This window comes from Tigriopus californicus, chromosome 2, assembly GCF_007210705.1.
Source record: "Tigriopus californicus strain San Diego chromosome 2, Tcal_SD_v2.1, whole genome shotgun sequence".
NCBI lineage: Eukaryota > Metazoa > Arthropoda > Copepoda > Harpacticoida > Harpacticidae > Tigriopus > Tigriopus californicus.
In genome coordinates, this window is record NC_081441.1 from 13,706,295 (window position 1) to 13,722,351 (window position 16,057).

General features: G+C 40.4%; 1 protein-coding gene and 1 long non-coding RNA gene across 2 annotated transcripts; both read right to left on the reverse strand.

Moving 5' to 3' along the window:
- Positions 1-367: 367 nt before the first annotated feature.
- Positions 368-5,158, reverse strand: LOC131892542 (uncharacterized). The gene is made up of 3 exons (XR_009374576.1): positions 5,124-5,158; positions 2,806-2,905; positions 368-2,690 (listed from the first exon to the last, which is right to left on the reverse strand). It is a non-coding gene; the product is annotated as an uncharacterized LOC131892542 (long non-coding RNA).
- A 506-nt stretch (positions 5,159-5,664) lies between these two features.
- On the reverse strand, positions 5,665-15,575 carry LOC131892431 (uncharacterized). The gene is made up of 12 exons (XM_059242310.1): positions 15,242-15,575; positions 14,796-14,862; positions 13,263-13,358; positions 12,931-13,073; positions 10,141-10,259; positions 10,022-10,076; positions 9,501-9,624; positions 9,298-9,399; positions 8,583-8,734; positions 8,094-8,201; positions 6,000-6,086; positions 5,665-5,791 (listed from the first exon to the last, which is right to left on the reverse strand). Exons 1-12 carry the CDS (start codon positions 15,396-15,398, stop codon positions 5,757-5,759), a joined length of 1,245 nt encoding a protein of 414 aa, XP_059098293.1. The 5' UTR covers positions 15,399-15,575; the 3' UTR covers positions 5,665-5,756.
- Between the last annotated feature and the right edge of the window lie 482 nt (positions 15,576-16,057).

The window sequence follows — 16,057 nt, forward strand, 5'->3', positions numbered from 1 at the left end:
GGCCAGGTAGCATTTTTTGATGCTAATTTTTGAAAGTTAGCATTATTTCAAGGCCGCTAGCATTGGATTTTTTTTATTAGCAATGGTCTCGTTCTTAGCATTAAACTAGCATTATTTGCATGGTCCAAGCATTGCAAAACCTTGTCTAGCATTTTTGCATTTTCCTAGCTTTATTTCACTGGAAAAACGGCCAAAATGGAAGAAAAGCAAAAAAAAAAAAAAATCGCACTATCGAACTAGATTTGGCGGTGTTACCATGCTAACAATGTTTTTTCATTGGATCCCTTTCACATCCCATGACATTGATACGCTGTAGCCACACAGTGATTTTCATTGGAATGTTTATTTACATTAAGCAAGCAAAATGATTTATCTTATTTGCTTTTCAATTCAAAGGGAGATTTAGACAAATATCTGTATGTGACCACACTTTTGACACACGAGAAAAAAAATGGGTTGGATAGCACAAATTAAAAAGAATGATTAAAATGGTCATTGCATGTATAGGGACAAAGTACCAAATCCTCAAGTAAATGTAAGTATGGCTTAATTTCATTGTAATATTCAAACAAACATAAATATTTTGGTTAGTTTCGTTGTATTCCGAGTGGTATCCCCCCCACACATTTAAGATAAACCAAAACACAAGATTCAAAAATAGCAAAAAAATCAAAATAGAAAACCAATTAATCTTATTTTCTTGATATAATCCATGTCTGATCTCACCCAAGACGAACATTTTTTTGGCGATAAGATACATTTTAATTGTGTGTAAAAAAACCTTTTTCGAGTCCTGAAAGTACATTTTTCCTCATATAAAACTTGTCACTTTTGGGTGTCCCCTTCTAAGACTCAGGGTTCAAAATTAGGATAATATCATTAACACAACCGTATCAGTTTTTACTGCCAGGGGTTTCTTAAGATTTTTGTGGTTTTCAATTTTTTTTTTCTAAAAGTATAATTTTCAAGATGTTGCCTGAACATACCCTGTCAAAGAGTGCCAAATATAATTGAATTGTGAAGCTGAGATTATTTATGAGCAGCATGAATAATTTACTTTTATTTAATAAGTAGCACTGTTCTTGCATTATCGAATTCCAATTAGCATTTTTTTCGCTTCGATTTTGTGCGCACTAGCATTGTTGGCGGAAAAAAACCTGGCCAGCCTCTACCAGATTAGCTTCCGGGCACACTCGTCGCCAATTCGATTCCGTTTCTTCGCTCTCGCAGAGGGTACGGAAGTGGCAGGAATGTTAGTAACTTTGGGGCCAAGAGGAAGAGGAAGGGAATTTTTTCTTGGCCAATCCTCACCCACCAATTGAACAGATCGGTATGCCTAGGCTGGCAAGGGAGGTAAAGGTAGATATGAAGGTGAGTATGGGCAATGTCCGGATAGGTCTCAGTATTCCTGGTTTCGCATTGAGCAACATCCTTGTCAAAAGGCTCCCAGAGAGAAGATCGTGGTTGCTTGGCTGAGCTTTGGGGGGTCGATCTCGATTTGTGGGCGAATACAGGCCAACCAGCTCAGAAATTAAGATGTCTAGGGCTTCGTTTTTCAAGTGGATATCCATGAGCCTTGAACCGTGGATCCAAGAGAGTTGGAAGCACTAGTTCCTTGACTTTTTCAACTTCCCAAAATCGACGATTGAGATTTCTAGGAATAGCTTGGGCCAGGTCGTGCTTTATCAGTCCGGAAAGGGACTGCGCAGTGAAATTGACGTATCGTAAAATCAGCATCTTGGTGAGGGGAGTACCCTTTGATCCATTAGTGTTTTTTTTCATCAGAAAGCGCCAAAGTGGCTTCATACAATGGTTGAAGTACATCAACTGCTTCATGAAGCACCTCCCACATTGTCGAGTCAACCATGCCAACATTGGAGCTCATTCCAGGCTCCGTCAGGAGTTCTGAAACGGGTCCTTTCAGCTTGACTAGACAGTTCATCATTTCGAAAGTAGAGTTGAAATATCCTGGATCAATTTCTTTACCGTGGGGAAACCCTGATTACGTTGAATTTGTTCAAATCTTTCCAAGGTTGGCGTGCTTCATTTGGTTATTTCAACCAGTCTTGAAGCAGCTTCCTTGGCTGCAGCTAAGGCTGGAGTTTCTCTTAAAGACGCATTTGCAACCAGATTTAGCGTATGCGCATAACAGGCCATGTGCTTGATGATAATGTTTTGCAATGCCTTGACGATATTTGCCCCATTGTCCGTAGTTTTGGAAATGATTTCATTTTTAATCAACACAGCTCTCATTTCTTCACCCAATTGATCAGCCGAATGACGTCCCCATATCCTCAAGCAATCCAGAACAAAGCATTGCAGGGTTGATGCTTCGTGATCCCAAAAATTAATGGTGAGTGCCAAGAAGCCAGTGGCAGTGGCGGAAGTCCACGAATCAGTGGTAAAACACACCCATTTGGCTTGTACAAGCTTTTACCCCAATTTTCTTTGCGCCTCTTCAAACATGGCTGGGATTAATGTCTTCGAAATGACTTGTCTTGAGGGGAACTTGGGATTCATGGCTTGGCAAAAATTCCCGAAAACACCATCCTCCACAATAGAAATGGGCTGCATGTCATTTGAAATCATTTGGATCAGGGCTTGATCTAACCCAAGCTTCTTGTGGGATGTGGTTTCATACATTTCAGGGGTCCAGGCCGTCAGCGTATTTGATAATGCACGCAATTCATCTGTAACAAGATGCATAACAGGATGATTATATTATGGTACAAAGTAGGTGATCTTAAAATTAGGTTTTGCCAGTTTTAGTTCTGGTCAAGATTCTGTAAGGAACTTGGAACTCACCTTGTTGGTGCTGGAGCTCTAAGGGAGGGAGCTTCTTAAGATACCGCCAAAGTGACATTGTGTCGTGATTCAATACTTTCCGCACTTTCTCAAACACCTCCTAAAATAAAGTAGTTTTTGTATAGTTTGTCTCAGCTTGGAACCAGGTGAGGTGTCCTCTGAGCACCCGGCACTGGCTGCCACAGGACCTTCATTCTCATGTCTCAAAGGAGTTGGCCTAGGAGGGTTGACGCCACATTGGACAATGGATGGCGGGGGAAGGATTTCCTCCTCCTTCTCCTTCATGTGCTCCAGAGACCCCGCAGGGATTGGACGGCGGGCCATGCCCAGCCCATCAGTTTCATTGCCAGCCCATGGAAAGGGATGGTGCGGGATTACGGGTGGGATTACTATGGGCACCCTGGGGTGCCAATTTCCTTCTGATTGTCGTCCTCTTGACTGCTCTCTTCAAATCCAGCTGACGGATTGACAAAGGATTGACAAAGGATCAACAAAGGATTGACAAAGGATCGGCAAAGGATTGACAAAGGATTGCCAAAGGATCAACAAATGATTGACAAAGGGCTGACAAAGGATCAACAAATGATTGACAAAGAATCAATGAAGGATCTGACATCAAACGCATCTTTAAAAGTTAAAAAAATATGCCTAACAATATCGCAAATAACTTGCTTATGGAAGATAAACCATAAATATGGGAAAATATGTCATAATCAAATTTTAGCAATCAGTAAGATGTTCAATTTTTAGTATTAGCACTTTTTAAGAAGAAATTCAAAATGACTGACGATTTCAAACAAAAGTATTGTTGCAAATAAGTCAATAATGTTGAATAAATAAAGCTATGCAACCAGAATATAATGTTTAGCTATTCCAGCTTTTGAATGCTTTGCACCAGCTGTATTCTACTAAAGAGAGGTTAAGAAAAAAAGAGTTAAGAACCTGTCTTTCAAATATCTTTTTTGGGTATATTAGAGGTATATGGCCAAGGTTTTTAAAACTTATTTTGCTCTTGGAACTATCAATGAGCAATTTTTGAAGTAAAGGATATGTTTCATCTAGAATTTCCTTCAAATTTGTAAGCTTAAAGGTTTGTAATGTTGTCCACTTTTGTCCACTTTTGTCCACCCTTAGTTTTGGACGATATTGGACACCTTTGGACAGGGGTGGACAAAAGTGTTCAAAAATGAAATGCCCACCCTGCCTATATGAGACTGTATGTAGCGGGACCCTCAGTGATAGTTTGGACGGGCTCATTCTTGGCAGATCGGTACCAATTGATGAAATACAACGGGAAGAAATCAGCCATGCCACCAATAATGGGTGGGAGCCCCCAGGGCTCGGTGACATCGACAATCCTCTTCTTCATCTTGGTTGCTAATCTTGGGGACTGGGTTTCCAAAGGAACGGTCATCACCTACGAAGATGACACTACAGTGTATGCCACTGCCCCAGCCAAGGCTGGGGTCAGAGTAATCCCTGAGAAATTGGCTCAAGAGGTCCTATAATTCATGAATGCCTCAAAACTGGCAGTTATTCCCGTCAAAACAAAATTCATTATATTTGGCAGAAATTGAGAACCCCCCATAATGCTTGGAACGTCCCTCATTGAGGAGGTGGGTGAAGAAAGCATGCTTGGAATTGTGATTGATAAGTCGTTGTCCTGGAGGAGCCATCCCCGCGTCCTGGAAACTGAGCTCAGGGGCCGGATTGGGATTCTGCGCGGCTTGTCTTATCAGTTTCGGAGGGACATTCTGTGTGGTTTGATCCAGGCCATCTTCACGTCAAAACTAATTTATGGTCTCCCTCTGCTAAACAATCCAGGTGGGGGAGAGCCTGATTCAGCCCATGAGCGGCTCCATAAGCTCCACCACGCCGCTATGAAGGCTGCTCTTTGTCTTTCTTTCCATGAGCACCCAACCGTCGACGAACTCTACCGACGTTCTGGCCAAAAGCCTGTGGCCGAGATAGCCTTGACCTCCTAAAACAACCTGACCAACACCTGCATGGTGAAATACAACTCACCCTTTCACTAATGGACGCGTGCAAGAACACTAACAAGAAAAGACGACCGGACAGAACAGTAACCGCAAAAACCCATGCTGCCTAAGTGGAGGGACTTCATAAACTTCAAGAAATTCAACAAGTTTGGACTTCATGATGTGCTCAAACACCTTTGCAATATTTAAAGTGAGAGAAATCGGTCTATAATTACTGGGGAGCGACTTGTGTCCCCACCCCTGTGAAAATCGGAATAACATGAGCTAGCTTCAGAGAAGATGGAGACTTGCCCAGAGGCCTACTTTTAAAACTCGTACCTTGGAGTTAATCGACAATAGAGTAGTGGGTTGTTGGTCCTAAACTCTTTGGAGTTGAAAAGATACTAGATCTAGAGAACTGATCTCCAAGTATGTCGGCCATAGACTCTACATTGTCTATGGCTTCCCCATTGACCTTAAAGGGCCCTACAGGGTGTTTCATCTTTCTCTTAGAGTTTGCATTAGAGAAAAGTGCCTTCGGATTTGACCTTACCTTCTGAATTACTCTACTTTCCTTGTTCAACTGATCTGTCTCAATGGAGGCCTGAATTCTACCTTGGATCAGATCCAACTTTCTTTTAAGGCTAGCCACAACTACTGGATTCAAATTGCTTTGGAGCCTTTCTATACTTCAGAATTTTAGAATGCGGCGATGTGTCCCACCTTGCGGAACACATTTAGGGATTGCCAGAGTGGAACAAACGTCTTAAAAAAACTAAAATCTGACAGATTATTAATTTTTCAACTTTCTCACAAATTTGGCTTTTTTTTGTTACATGGCGATAGGTTTTGCTTTGGATGACTGACTTAAAAACATCTTTTGAAATTGAAGAATTTTTTGAAAAACATGTTTTATTCTCTTGTTGCTGCGATACATTTGTCCGTATGAATATTTCCTCTGTTTGGTCCTGTTTAACATGGGATTTGTCGATATTCTAGACATAGACCTGAAAGAAAGAAGGTAAACTAAGCACGTTTTCTTACTTAAACATAATACATTAGAATACGGCCAATCGGACCTAAATCCAAACAAGAGAAACATTCTTCTCCAGTGAGCGTCGAAAAACGGACAAACCCGTTTGATGTCTCCTTTATCCAGCATGTGACGGTGGGATTAGTCATTGTTTTTATTCTAAGTGGATCATGTCAACTTACCTCTTGACTGTCGGGTATTGTCTGTGCCAGCGGTAACATCTGCAACAGCATCGGTGACGATGTCCACCCGGAAAGGTTTCGTACAATCTATAAGACAAGTAAAAACGACTGGATAAAAAGAGATCTAGGTCGTAGAATAAAAAGGGCCCGCATAATTTACACATAAGCATGGTCTTAACAGTTAATACAGTTTTTTCCAAAAGCACCAAAATTTGCACAAACACACGGCCTGGCAAATTCAGTTTGATACAAAATTTTGTTATCAATACTATTTGTTTCCCACTGAAGGAGGCGTCTTATTGTAAAAGTTTGTCGGAGCGTGGCTTATTTGGTAACCCAACAGCGTCCCATGTCTAGAGCCCTGTTTAGAGTTCACCAACATCTTTCTGTACCCTTTGGGAGTACCTCTTGTGACAAAAGTAAGAACATTTTTGTCTCGTATCCTTCCTGAATGATGACCACAGGAGTTTTTCTACCATTAGTTCTGACCCAGCCAAGACTTAAGTGGATGTCGGATGACCAACCACTCATTTCGCAAAGGAGCATTGGTATAACCAATCTGCTTGGGACACGAATTTCAAATCTACTATTGCTGAAATTGGTCTCTGTTTGTTTTTTTGCAGTCAGGTCTGGTAGCACTTTTTGAACCAAAAACAAACAGAGAGGGCCCAATATCAGGAGTAAATAAGCACAGTAAATCAAATAAAACGATAAATTTACACTTTGCATGGCGCAGGTTGGCGTGGCATCTTGTTTCTGCTTTTGTTGAAACAAACCAGGACAGTTGTTGGTTTTCTCCTTCACTTATTAAAATGAATTTTCGTACACTTCATGCCAAACAAAAAACGGCTTTTCCCAACTCTAACTTCTAGTGAAAAAGGAGGAAGGTCAAAACTCTCGGAAGGGATTTCGCGAAATGAGATATATCTGAACCCAATTTCAACAGGACAACTCTTTCTCAAGAAAATGCTTCGATCAGGTGTCTAAAATCATTTTGGTTTCAAAATTCTTAAATTTAAATGTACTCTTGCCCCAATTTATCGTTCAACAACAAGTCTATATATAGTGCTTGTCCCTAAGATGTCTCCGTTTCATTCAACCTTTTTATAGATTGACCCTTTTGTCAAAGCCAATGTATTAACAAAAATATTGGGCGACCACCAAAAGGCGGACAAATTTAACTTTAAATACTATCAAAAGTAGGAACCCCCCAGAAAATGAAAAATCAATCTCCAAATTTGATAAGTAGTAGTGCTGGGGCAAGTTCTGAACTCGAATCCGAGTGCGCTCGAGTCTTTTACTCGATTTTGGATCAATTGGCCGGATACGTGAAAAAAAAAATATTTATACTTTTTTAGAATTTTGCAAGACGAGTCTTTTTGCTGGAACTGGCTCTAGGAAAGGCTCGAGTCCTCTGCCGGACTCCAGGCCGGCAAAAGTAAAGAATTAAAAGACTCGTACGAGTCCAACTTTTGCCCGTCTCGCCCAGCTCTAATAAGTAGACACGTATGTCTTAATTCATTCGCAATAATCTCCGCTGGCTTTCTATCAAGCGTCAACTCTTCTTCTAACCGAATAACAAGATCGACAGATGACGTTAGGGTCGAGGTTGGCCCAAGCAGCCTCTTACGCTTCTTTTAGGATTTGGAAAAGTCCATGACATTGAGGTTAGAAGCAATTAATAGGATACCTCTGTGTCTCCCCAGTTATGACTTTGGAGCCATGGCTAAGCAGAGTTTTGTCTTCACCAGGTCAAGGTAGGCGCTTTTATTGACTTTCACACCTTTGGGTATGAAGATAAGGAGTGTTTTGAGTCCATTGGATGTCACAACATGACAGAAGCTGGTTTTTGTCGACGAAATATCGCCCTCTGACTCACAGAAATGTCCTTCAGGCTTGTATCCAAAACATGGCCGTTGTTAGCAATGGAAACCGCCTCTGTCGTAGAAAATATTTCATCTGTCCAAATCACAAGACATTTTCATAATTTTCCTCATGCCTTCATTGGTAGCCATTTTTTTCACGGACCCTAGCGGGTTTCTGAAAATCTTCTTATTCCCAATATCTTATTTCCAATTCCACCTTGGACCTTACCGCAAATAGGCATGTTGATCAAAAGGGCTGCGTCAGTAGTGAATGCAAAGCCACAAAATCTGGAGAATAATGTGTCCCCGGGACTGGCATTGCAAGTGGCACTCGCTCCTGGAAGACAAATGAAAATGTCCCACTTCATGTACTATGTCTTAAACCCGTCAGATGGTTATGAAAAAGTCAAGGAAGTGTTTGCTCGAACTCGCTTTCGCTACCACTCCTTCTTTCTGCGGTCAGCTCGACGGTGGAATGAGTTGCCCTTGGATGTGCGAAAAGATCAAACCGTGAACAATTTCAAGAAAGGCTTTGTGCAATATGCCTTTAGTGACAACAAGAGTTAAAAACCATGTCTTTATTGGGGCTTGGCTTCTTTCTTTACTTTTTTTTTCATTGCAGTGCCTTTTCTCTTTCGTTTTCCTTTTCTCTATTTCATCCAATTTGATGCCTGAGTGAGCAACAATAAACAATAAATGAATAAATGAATAAACAAACCTTCAATGCCGACGTAGTCTTTGCTGCATGCCGAGTCCTGTTGGTTAGCATCAGTGTCTAGTCCAGCCACCAACGAATATGAGCCAGCATCGGCACAAGGAACATACTCCACGCAACACATACCAGCCTCTTGACGAATACAAATCGAATACCTAAGGATCCAACCCAACAACTGATTAGTAGGGGATGGAAAAAATAGCTTAGGTTATGACAATCAGCCGAAATAAGTTCCGAAAACGTAAAAAAAACAAGTTATAAGAAAATGGAATAGAAACGTATGATTAGATTGTTTAGTCAAGTATTATGGTGGTTTTTAAGGCAAAAATTGCTTGATTTTTGTTCTTCCCGATCATTTTGCTCTTTGGATTCAGAAATATGGTCTTGCCTTTACATCAACGAACAATTGGTTTTCAATGTAGACTCATATTTATGACTTCTAAGTGAAAATCATGTTTTGGAGCACCCTGAGATCATGGTCCAAGACAAAGTTTCCCCGAAACATGACCAAAACCCTTCTATTTTCGCGAAATTCCTCGTTTTTAGGTTATTTTGAGGTTAAAATTGAGTAAAAAATTCATCCAAACTTTACAGAAATTTTCATTCCCCATGCCCCAAGAAAAACAAATCCAAAAACGACCAAAATAGTTCAAAACTTCTTTTAACCAGAAAAAAAATTATCTTTCAGACCCTTAATTATTAGAAATTGGTCACCTACTCTTGATTGGCCAAGTGGTTGTCATTCGTGGGAAGGAAGTTGAACGTGGTTAATCGGCCGGTCAGACCCGTGTGGTACTGAAGGCAGCCACAATTGCGAGGCCTACAGAGAAAGGGCGAAATCGTTCATTACAAACACACAGCAAGTATGTAGATGTGGAACATGGATTGATTATCGATTGTATTTGAATCGACGCCTCTTACTGTCCCTCGGTGTTGCACTTGACTTGAGTCACTTTGATCTCCCAGGTTCTCACAGCCGTGGATCCGTCAAAATTGAAATTGAGCGTGACCGTGTCAGAAGACAAGCAACCCATTTCCACATAGACTAAAAAGAGAGAAATCATAATAAGTCAGAAAATATGGAAACATCTGCAATTTTGTCGATTGTTCTTTCCGAGTAAGTGAAGCTCGATATTCAAGCTTCCGGTTTTCTAGAATTGTGCCATGAACGTTTTAGCGGCTAACCCAAACGTGTGCAATATTCGATTGTTATTTGTTGTGAGTTTACAAACTCCTACATTACAATGCTGATGTAGAGTTTAGGTTAGAGGCAAAAGGAATACCACAGAGAAAGTAAATGAGGAAAAGTTTTTTTTTCCTATGCGTTTGTTATTGAGCATCATCAGAGTAAGCTAAGTCATGAAACTGAATCTGGTGTGGTTGATATCAGGTTGATGGAATATATCTGGAAACTAATAACACTGCAAAATATTTTCACTCACTATGTTGTCCGGTGTTTTGTCCACAAATGATGGGCAACGAATTGCCAGTGTTGGACTGAAAAAGTGACGCAATTTTAGCTTCAACCCATCCATCCATAATACAAAGGCAGCCTGCTTACGGAGACAGTGAACATATCCCTGCACATTCCTCCTTCGGACGTTGCATCGAACACTTCTACATTGTTTCCCGTTCCCAAGAGCGTAAACGATTCAAAGTCTAATCGTAATCGGCACACACCTGTTTCAATGAGAAAGAACACACGAAAGATTCTAGATGAGTCAAAGGTTCACGGCTGTCAGTTATAACACGGACTTTTAGAAATATGGACTGCGAACGAGCTTCCCGGCAAATCGGCCTGCTCTTGGTCGCAGCCACTCTGAGCCACTTTTCGAATGGAAGTAATCAAATAAGAAACGTAGATCTCTTCAATTAACGGTAGGTCAATTTTATATCATTTACATGCAAAGTCGAAAATTCAAATTTTATGTAGTGCTTACTACATAACTTTGAACATGTCTCCTGAGTTCCCTAAGCATAGGTTTGGGCTCAAACTTGGCCAAGTTCATCTATTCAAGAAGACCTTGTGGTCGTATCAGGTGCTTATTTGGAATAAGATGAGCGGTTTAGGAGATAGGATATTTTTGTTTCCGTTTGCAGTCCACATCTCTAGGAGTCCGTGGTTATAACTACTTCTTTTGTCCCAAGCAGGAAGTTTTGAGGCAAAAAAAAATAATCATAAATGGGGAAATTTTGGACCCAGGGGATGAAAAGATACGCCGTTTTTGATGGTCACTTATTTCAGTTCCAAAAGCTCAGTTGCAACCTAATACAAAACACATCTAAGTATTGGGAAAGTAATTTAAATTGTCGTGAAAAAACAGCAAGTGACGTCATTCCATGGAGCAAAACTTTAGATAAGTTGCCCTGACAAAGTGCATTATGCTTGAATGAAATTTTAGGCTTGGATAAGATCAAAAGTGACTACCTGAAAAAAACTATCCAACTATTTTTTTTTGCCTTTTTGGCCGACACTAGCATTAATAACTGCTGCAGAAATGTCATGTTGTCACTTAAGTTTTATACAATATTTGGTATACCAACGAATTGAACTCATCAAATTCAATCCCCGTTTTCAGCTTTCGGAAAGTCCAGCGAAAGGGCTAAAAACGACCTTTTCCCCATTTTAACAATTCTTTTTGTATTATTGCAACTTGTTCCTGCATATTTACACCTTTTTTCCTGTTTCCTTAACCTATTTTTGCATTTTTTCATCTTTAAAAGAAATTATTTTGGCTAAAAGGGCAATTTGTTTTCGGGATCTACATAGTCATGATTAATGAAATGGAGACGGGGAAATTCAATTCCATATCAAACAAGATATTTTTCTCCTCCTACTTTGGGCTTAAGTATTTTACAAATTTTTAGATTTTCGTGACGCATATAAAGTCAAGTCAAAGGTTTCACATTGCTACATTATAGAGCCTCTCCTTTTAATTATATTCCTTGCTAAACTTCAGGAGCTTAGAATCACAGCCATTATCTATTCTAATGCTGACGGTACGAAGTTAGTTATGGTAGGAACGGACAAAAATGATCCCAGTATCCTTGCAATGGCCCTAGATCGAATCTACTCTTGGGTCGCCGGGTGTAATATGGCCTTGAAATTTCATTTAATGACCTTTGGGTCAACGCTTTTGAACACTTTGCTGGTAGATAATGGAGACAAAAATATCGAGCAGGTTTCGTCCACGAAGGATTTATGTGTCGTCTTTCAGAATAATGGAAAACTCGATGAGCATTTCCACTTGAAAGTTGGCAAAGCTTTCCAGACGTATGTCTACTACGCAATGCGTACATATGTGTTGATCCATTTGCAACATTCAGTCCAGACTTGTACAAGTTTTTGATCAAAATTCCTGATCAACCCTATCAGGGACTCTATAGAGTGCTTTAGTGTCCTTGACCCTATATATTCAAGGGCTAGCTAAATCTGCCATGTCTAATTCGTTGGTGGATCAGATATTATATGAATATAAAGTTGAGTAAAATGAAATTTCGGTTTTCGTCTTTAAGTGTTGGGAATTGCATTCCCAGTAGCGATATGAAAATCCACAAAAAGATACATGATTAAGAGAGGAAAAGAAATGCTATCCATTAATCAATTAGGTTGCCTTTTACTCTTCCGTCTACCTACATGGAAACAATGAACAGCATCTTAAAGGAACTATTCAAGGGTGCATTGGGCTGTATGACTTGTTTTGATTGATACACTGTAAATATGCTTAATCAAACTAAGCATCTTTCATACAATGTAATATGTTACCCGTAGAAATGCTTATTTCTCAACTCAAGACTTAGGGCGGCTTTACAATACGATGGAAAACCAGGATTGAATCTGGTTTGAGGATTGAAGTGGGACTAATGCTGGGGTCGAGTCAGGCAGAGGACTCGAGTCTTTCATTGTACTCAAGTCGAACGAAAAACTCATATTGCGAAATTTAAACTGAAGACTGAGATTGCCTTTCACAAATCCGGACTTGAATCTTTTACAAAGGACTGAGACTCGAGATTTTCGCACAATGGGCTTTTTTCGACTTGAGTGCAGTGAAAGACTGGAGCCCTTTACTGGACTCAAGTCTTCGGCCGGACTCGCCCCAGCACTAGCCTTACCTCAATCCTCAAACCGGATTCAATCCTGGTTTTCCATCGTAGTGTAAAGCCGCTCTTAGTTCTTCTCATCTCTACTCTCCTAACCTCATGACGCCCCATGCCGGACCTGCATTCAAGGTGTCTAATCACATGTAATTAATATAGTAATTTAGTTCATTCCAACCTAGGTTTTGTCGCCTGATAGGCCTGTTGTAAAAGATAAGAGCTCCCTCATGGATTTAGAAGACGTGATACTCACTGTTGTCGCATTTCTGAACGGTATATGACACTTGGGACGTTTCCGAGTAAGAATTGGGGAAATTGGGATTGCGCAAATACGTACAGTTTTGGGCAACAGTCGCTCCTGATCGAGAGATTAAAAAAACACAACACACGCCGAATCTGGAACAGAAGTTAGTTGTAAGTGGTCAAGAACAAAAACAATTGAAAGATAATAGGTTCACAAATTTTAGAGCTTTTTGTGTTTGTTGGACACCCCTCACCAGCCAGAGGGGTTTACCCAAGCCACATTTTGCTTGTCCTTGAATGATTTCAAGTCAAAAGAAGTCTAGTGGCAGGCTTTTGGCTCACCCTGCGGCACATGATCCTGCGGCTGATCCACCGCGTGTCGTGCACTCTGTAGACGTGTAGCAGGTTCCATTTCGATTGGTGGAGCCAGTTCCACCACTAAAAGGTAAATTAGAGACCGGAATTAACAAGCAATTATTTCCTTAAGGTGATCAAAATAACGATGTTAAATCATGAAAGCGACGAAAAAAAGTAACTTTTGAAAAGTAAAACAACTGTAACACATTATTATTGCGAAACTCTTGAATGTGCAGAGATTCATTACTTGGAATAACTTGATTTGATATATATACAATGAGAAGTTAAAACTTATAACATAGTTTGTGGATGTCACGAGAGAGCGGGAATATCCCTCAATTGGGACACTCATTATCAGACGGAACACCGAACGAGAGAGCTCTCATCTGGCTCCGTAACAAACAAAGAAAATAAGTTTAAACGAAGCCTTGAAAAAGGAAAACCTGATGCCACAACTTTTTTGGACCAACTGTAATGTGATATTTGACCTTGCGGTGTTCTTCTAGCCATTGCTTCGATCGCTCTTTTTTCGTTGGGGTGAGATAAGGCACCACATATTCACCTATAGTAGTGAAGCCACTGTCTTCATTTTAAAGATGGGTTCTTCTTCTCCCCAATTGCACTTTTGACCACGGAACTCGAGATGCTTTCAGGTCTTGAGAGAAGAGCTTGGGCACCAATCTAACAAATTTCTTGGCCCGTCCATGATGAAAGCGGAGAGTGTTCAGTTTTCAACTAACCGCAAACCAATGAGATAGTTCAAGCAAATTCTATCGTGACTCGTCATTGGTCCCATAACTTGCATGTATCCGTGGCAAGTTCACGGATCCGGTTACACTCATGGGCATTCTGACATCTCCGTCCATTAGTGTCTTCACCAGTCTTACCAAAAGGACAGAATCTTGAAAATTTGTCGACGTGGACCATCTTTTCGATCTCCTTGTCCTCCAAGTCATTGTTTGTGAAGACCGCAGATGAATCAGAATCACTTTGATATTGCCATACATATTGCCATATAAGCAATAAATGGGACTGGGTTCTGAGAGATGCTTTCACTTGACGATGAGGAACACGATATTTTGGAGCCTTTATCTTCTGCGCAGATTGGAGTGTTGTAGTTGAAAAAGGAATGCTTTAGGTTTGACCTTTTACGGCTTCATTGACTTGATCAATATGATACTTTTTACGTCTGTTTGGCGACCAAGCACCCACAAAGGGAAACAACTTGAAAATATTCGAGTTCATTGTAGATTAATAATGATATGATATTTCTTGAATATTCTGAACGCTATAGAAAACACACAACAAAGCACTATATATATTGTGCAAAACGACTAGTTGCGTTTTGCAGGATTGACCATGGGCACTTACCAAGCTTGTCTTAAGTTATTAAGTTACCACCTAGAAGTCTAATTTGCTCCGAATCCTTTTCAGCAGGAAGAGCTTCTAGCTTTTACCCCTGAGTTTTGAATATAATGTGGGACCTAAGGCCGAATGATGGCACTAATGTGGACTTACCTGCTTATGGTGCTTGAACTGCGGCAACCTTCATTCTTGAATTGGACGATGTTGAACAACGAAAACACTAAAAGAGAGCAAAAACGCATTACATTTGTTTCTTAACAATGTCACCATTGGTTTGTTTAAGGTATCTCACCATAGTCCTGCAAGCAATTAAGACAAGTTATATTGTGGTTAGAGTTCAATAGATAATAAGATGGACATAAATCCCCAAACACTTTTCTAATACACTGTATAACCTTACTTCATTGGATGGCCAAGCCAATGCAGGCGATGGATTCAGCAAGTTTCGAACTACTTCATTTTGTAGCATTACCTTGGGTCCAAAAGAAGACCAAAAGGATCACCATGAGAATTAAAATAATTAAAAAAAACAGCTTACCCAAAATAAAAAACCGGAGTGATCTCAAGTGAAATCGAATGTACAACTTCAGACAGCTTACCTTTTCCTTCACGATTAGAGAAGGAGGCCGTCGTCTCATTCTGTTGGGAAAACATAGCTTTTCGCCCCAAACCCCGAGGTTCTCCCGTACTAAAATGAGAAGTGGCTAAAAAGAGAACAAGTCCCCTAACCAGAACGACGGTGGTGGAACCAGTCATGGTGTCTCAACGGATGTGAAGCGACTGGAAATCCGATTAGAATGAAATGAATTGCTGGCCAGCCAAACTTCATCGGTCGCTTGGAAAATTGCTTGGGCCAATGGTTTGTGATGGACGCGCGTGGTTTTGGTAGTACCTTGAGACTAAAGGAACCTAGTAGTGCCAACAAACTGTGCTTCCACGCCCGCCATAACTCCTCCGAGGGACAGGGATTCGTTCAGTGCGTTGCCGACTATCGAGAATGCTAAAGAACAAATGATTGCCATTAACAAACCAGATGGCGCTATATGCTTTTGCTAATGGATCGCCTCACAGTCTGACAAAAAACTAACCAGATGTACTCTCTATGTCAATCTTGAGTGGCTCTGTTTACCCATAGCCAATGTATTATTTATCACCCCCGAAAATCTGTTTTTTCAACATTTCAGTCCAATTTTTACCTTATTTAGCTACTGACCAGGGTAACCAAAACTCCATTAGAAATTAGAAATTAAAAACTACGGTCTGGCTCCGTTTGACTCAAAATCAAGTGGTGAATGGGAGTCAAGGATCAATTACAAATTTAAAAGAAGAATCAAGATTATATATGCACTTTTTTTTGCCTTTGTTTGCTTTTGCCAGGGCGCCATCTAAAGAAGAAATATAAAGAGTACGATTTG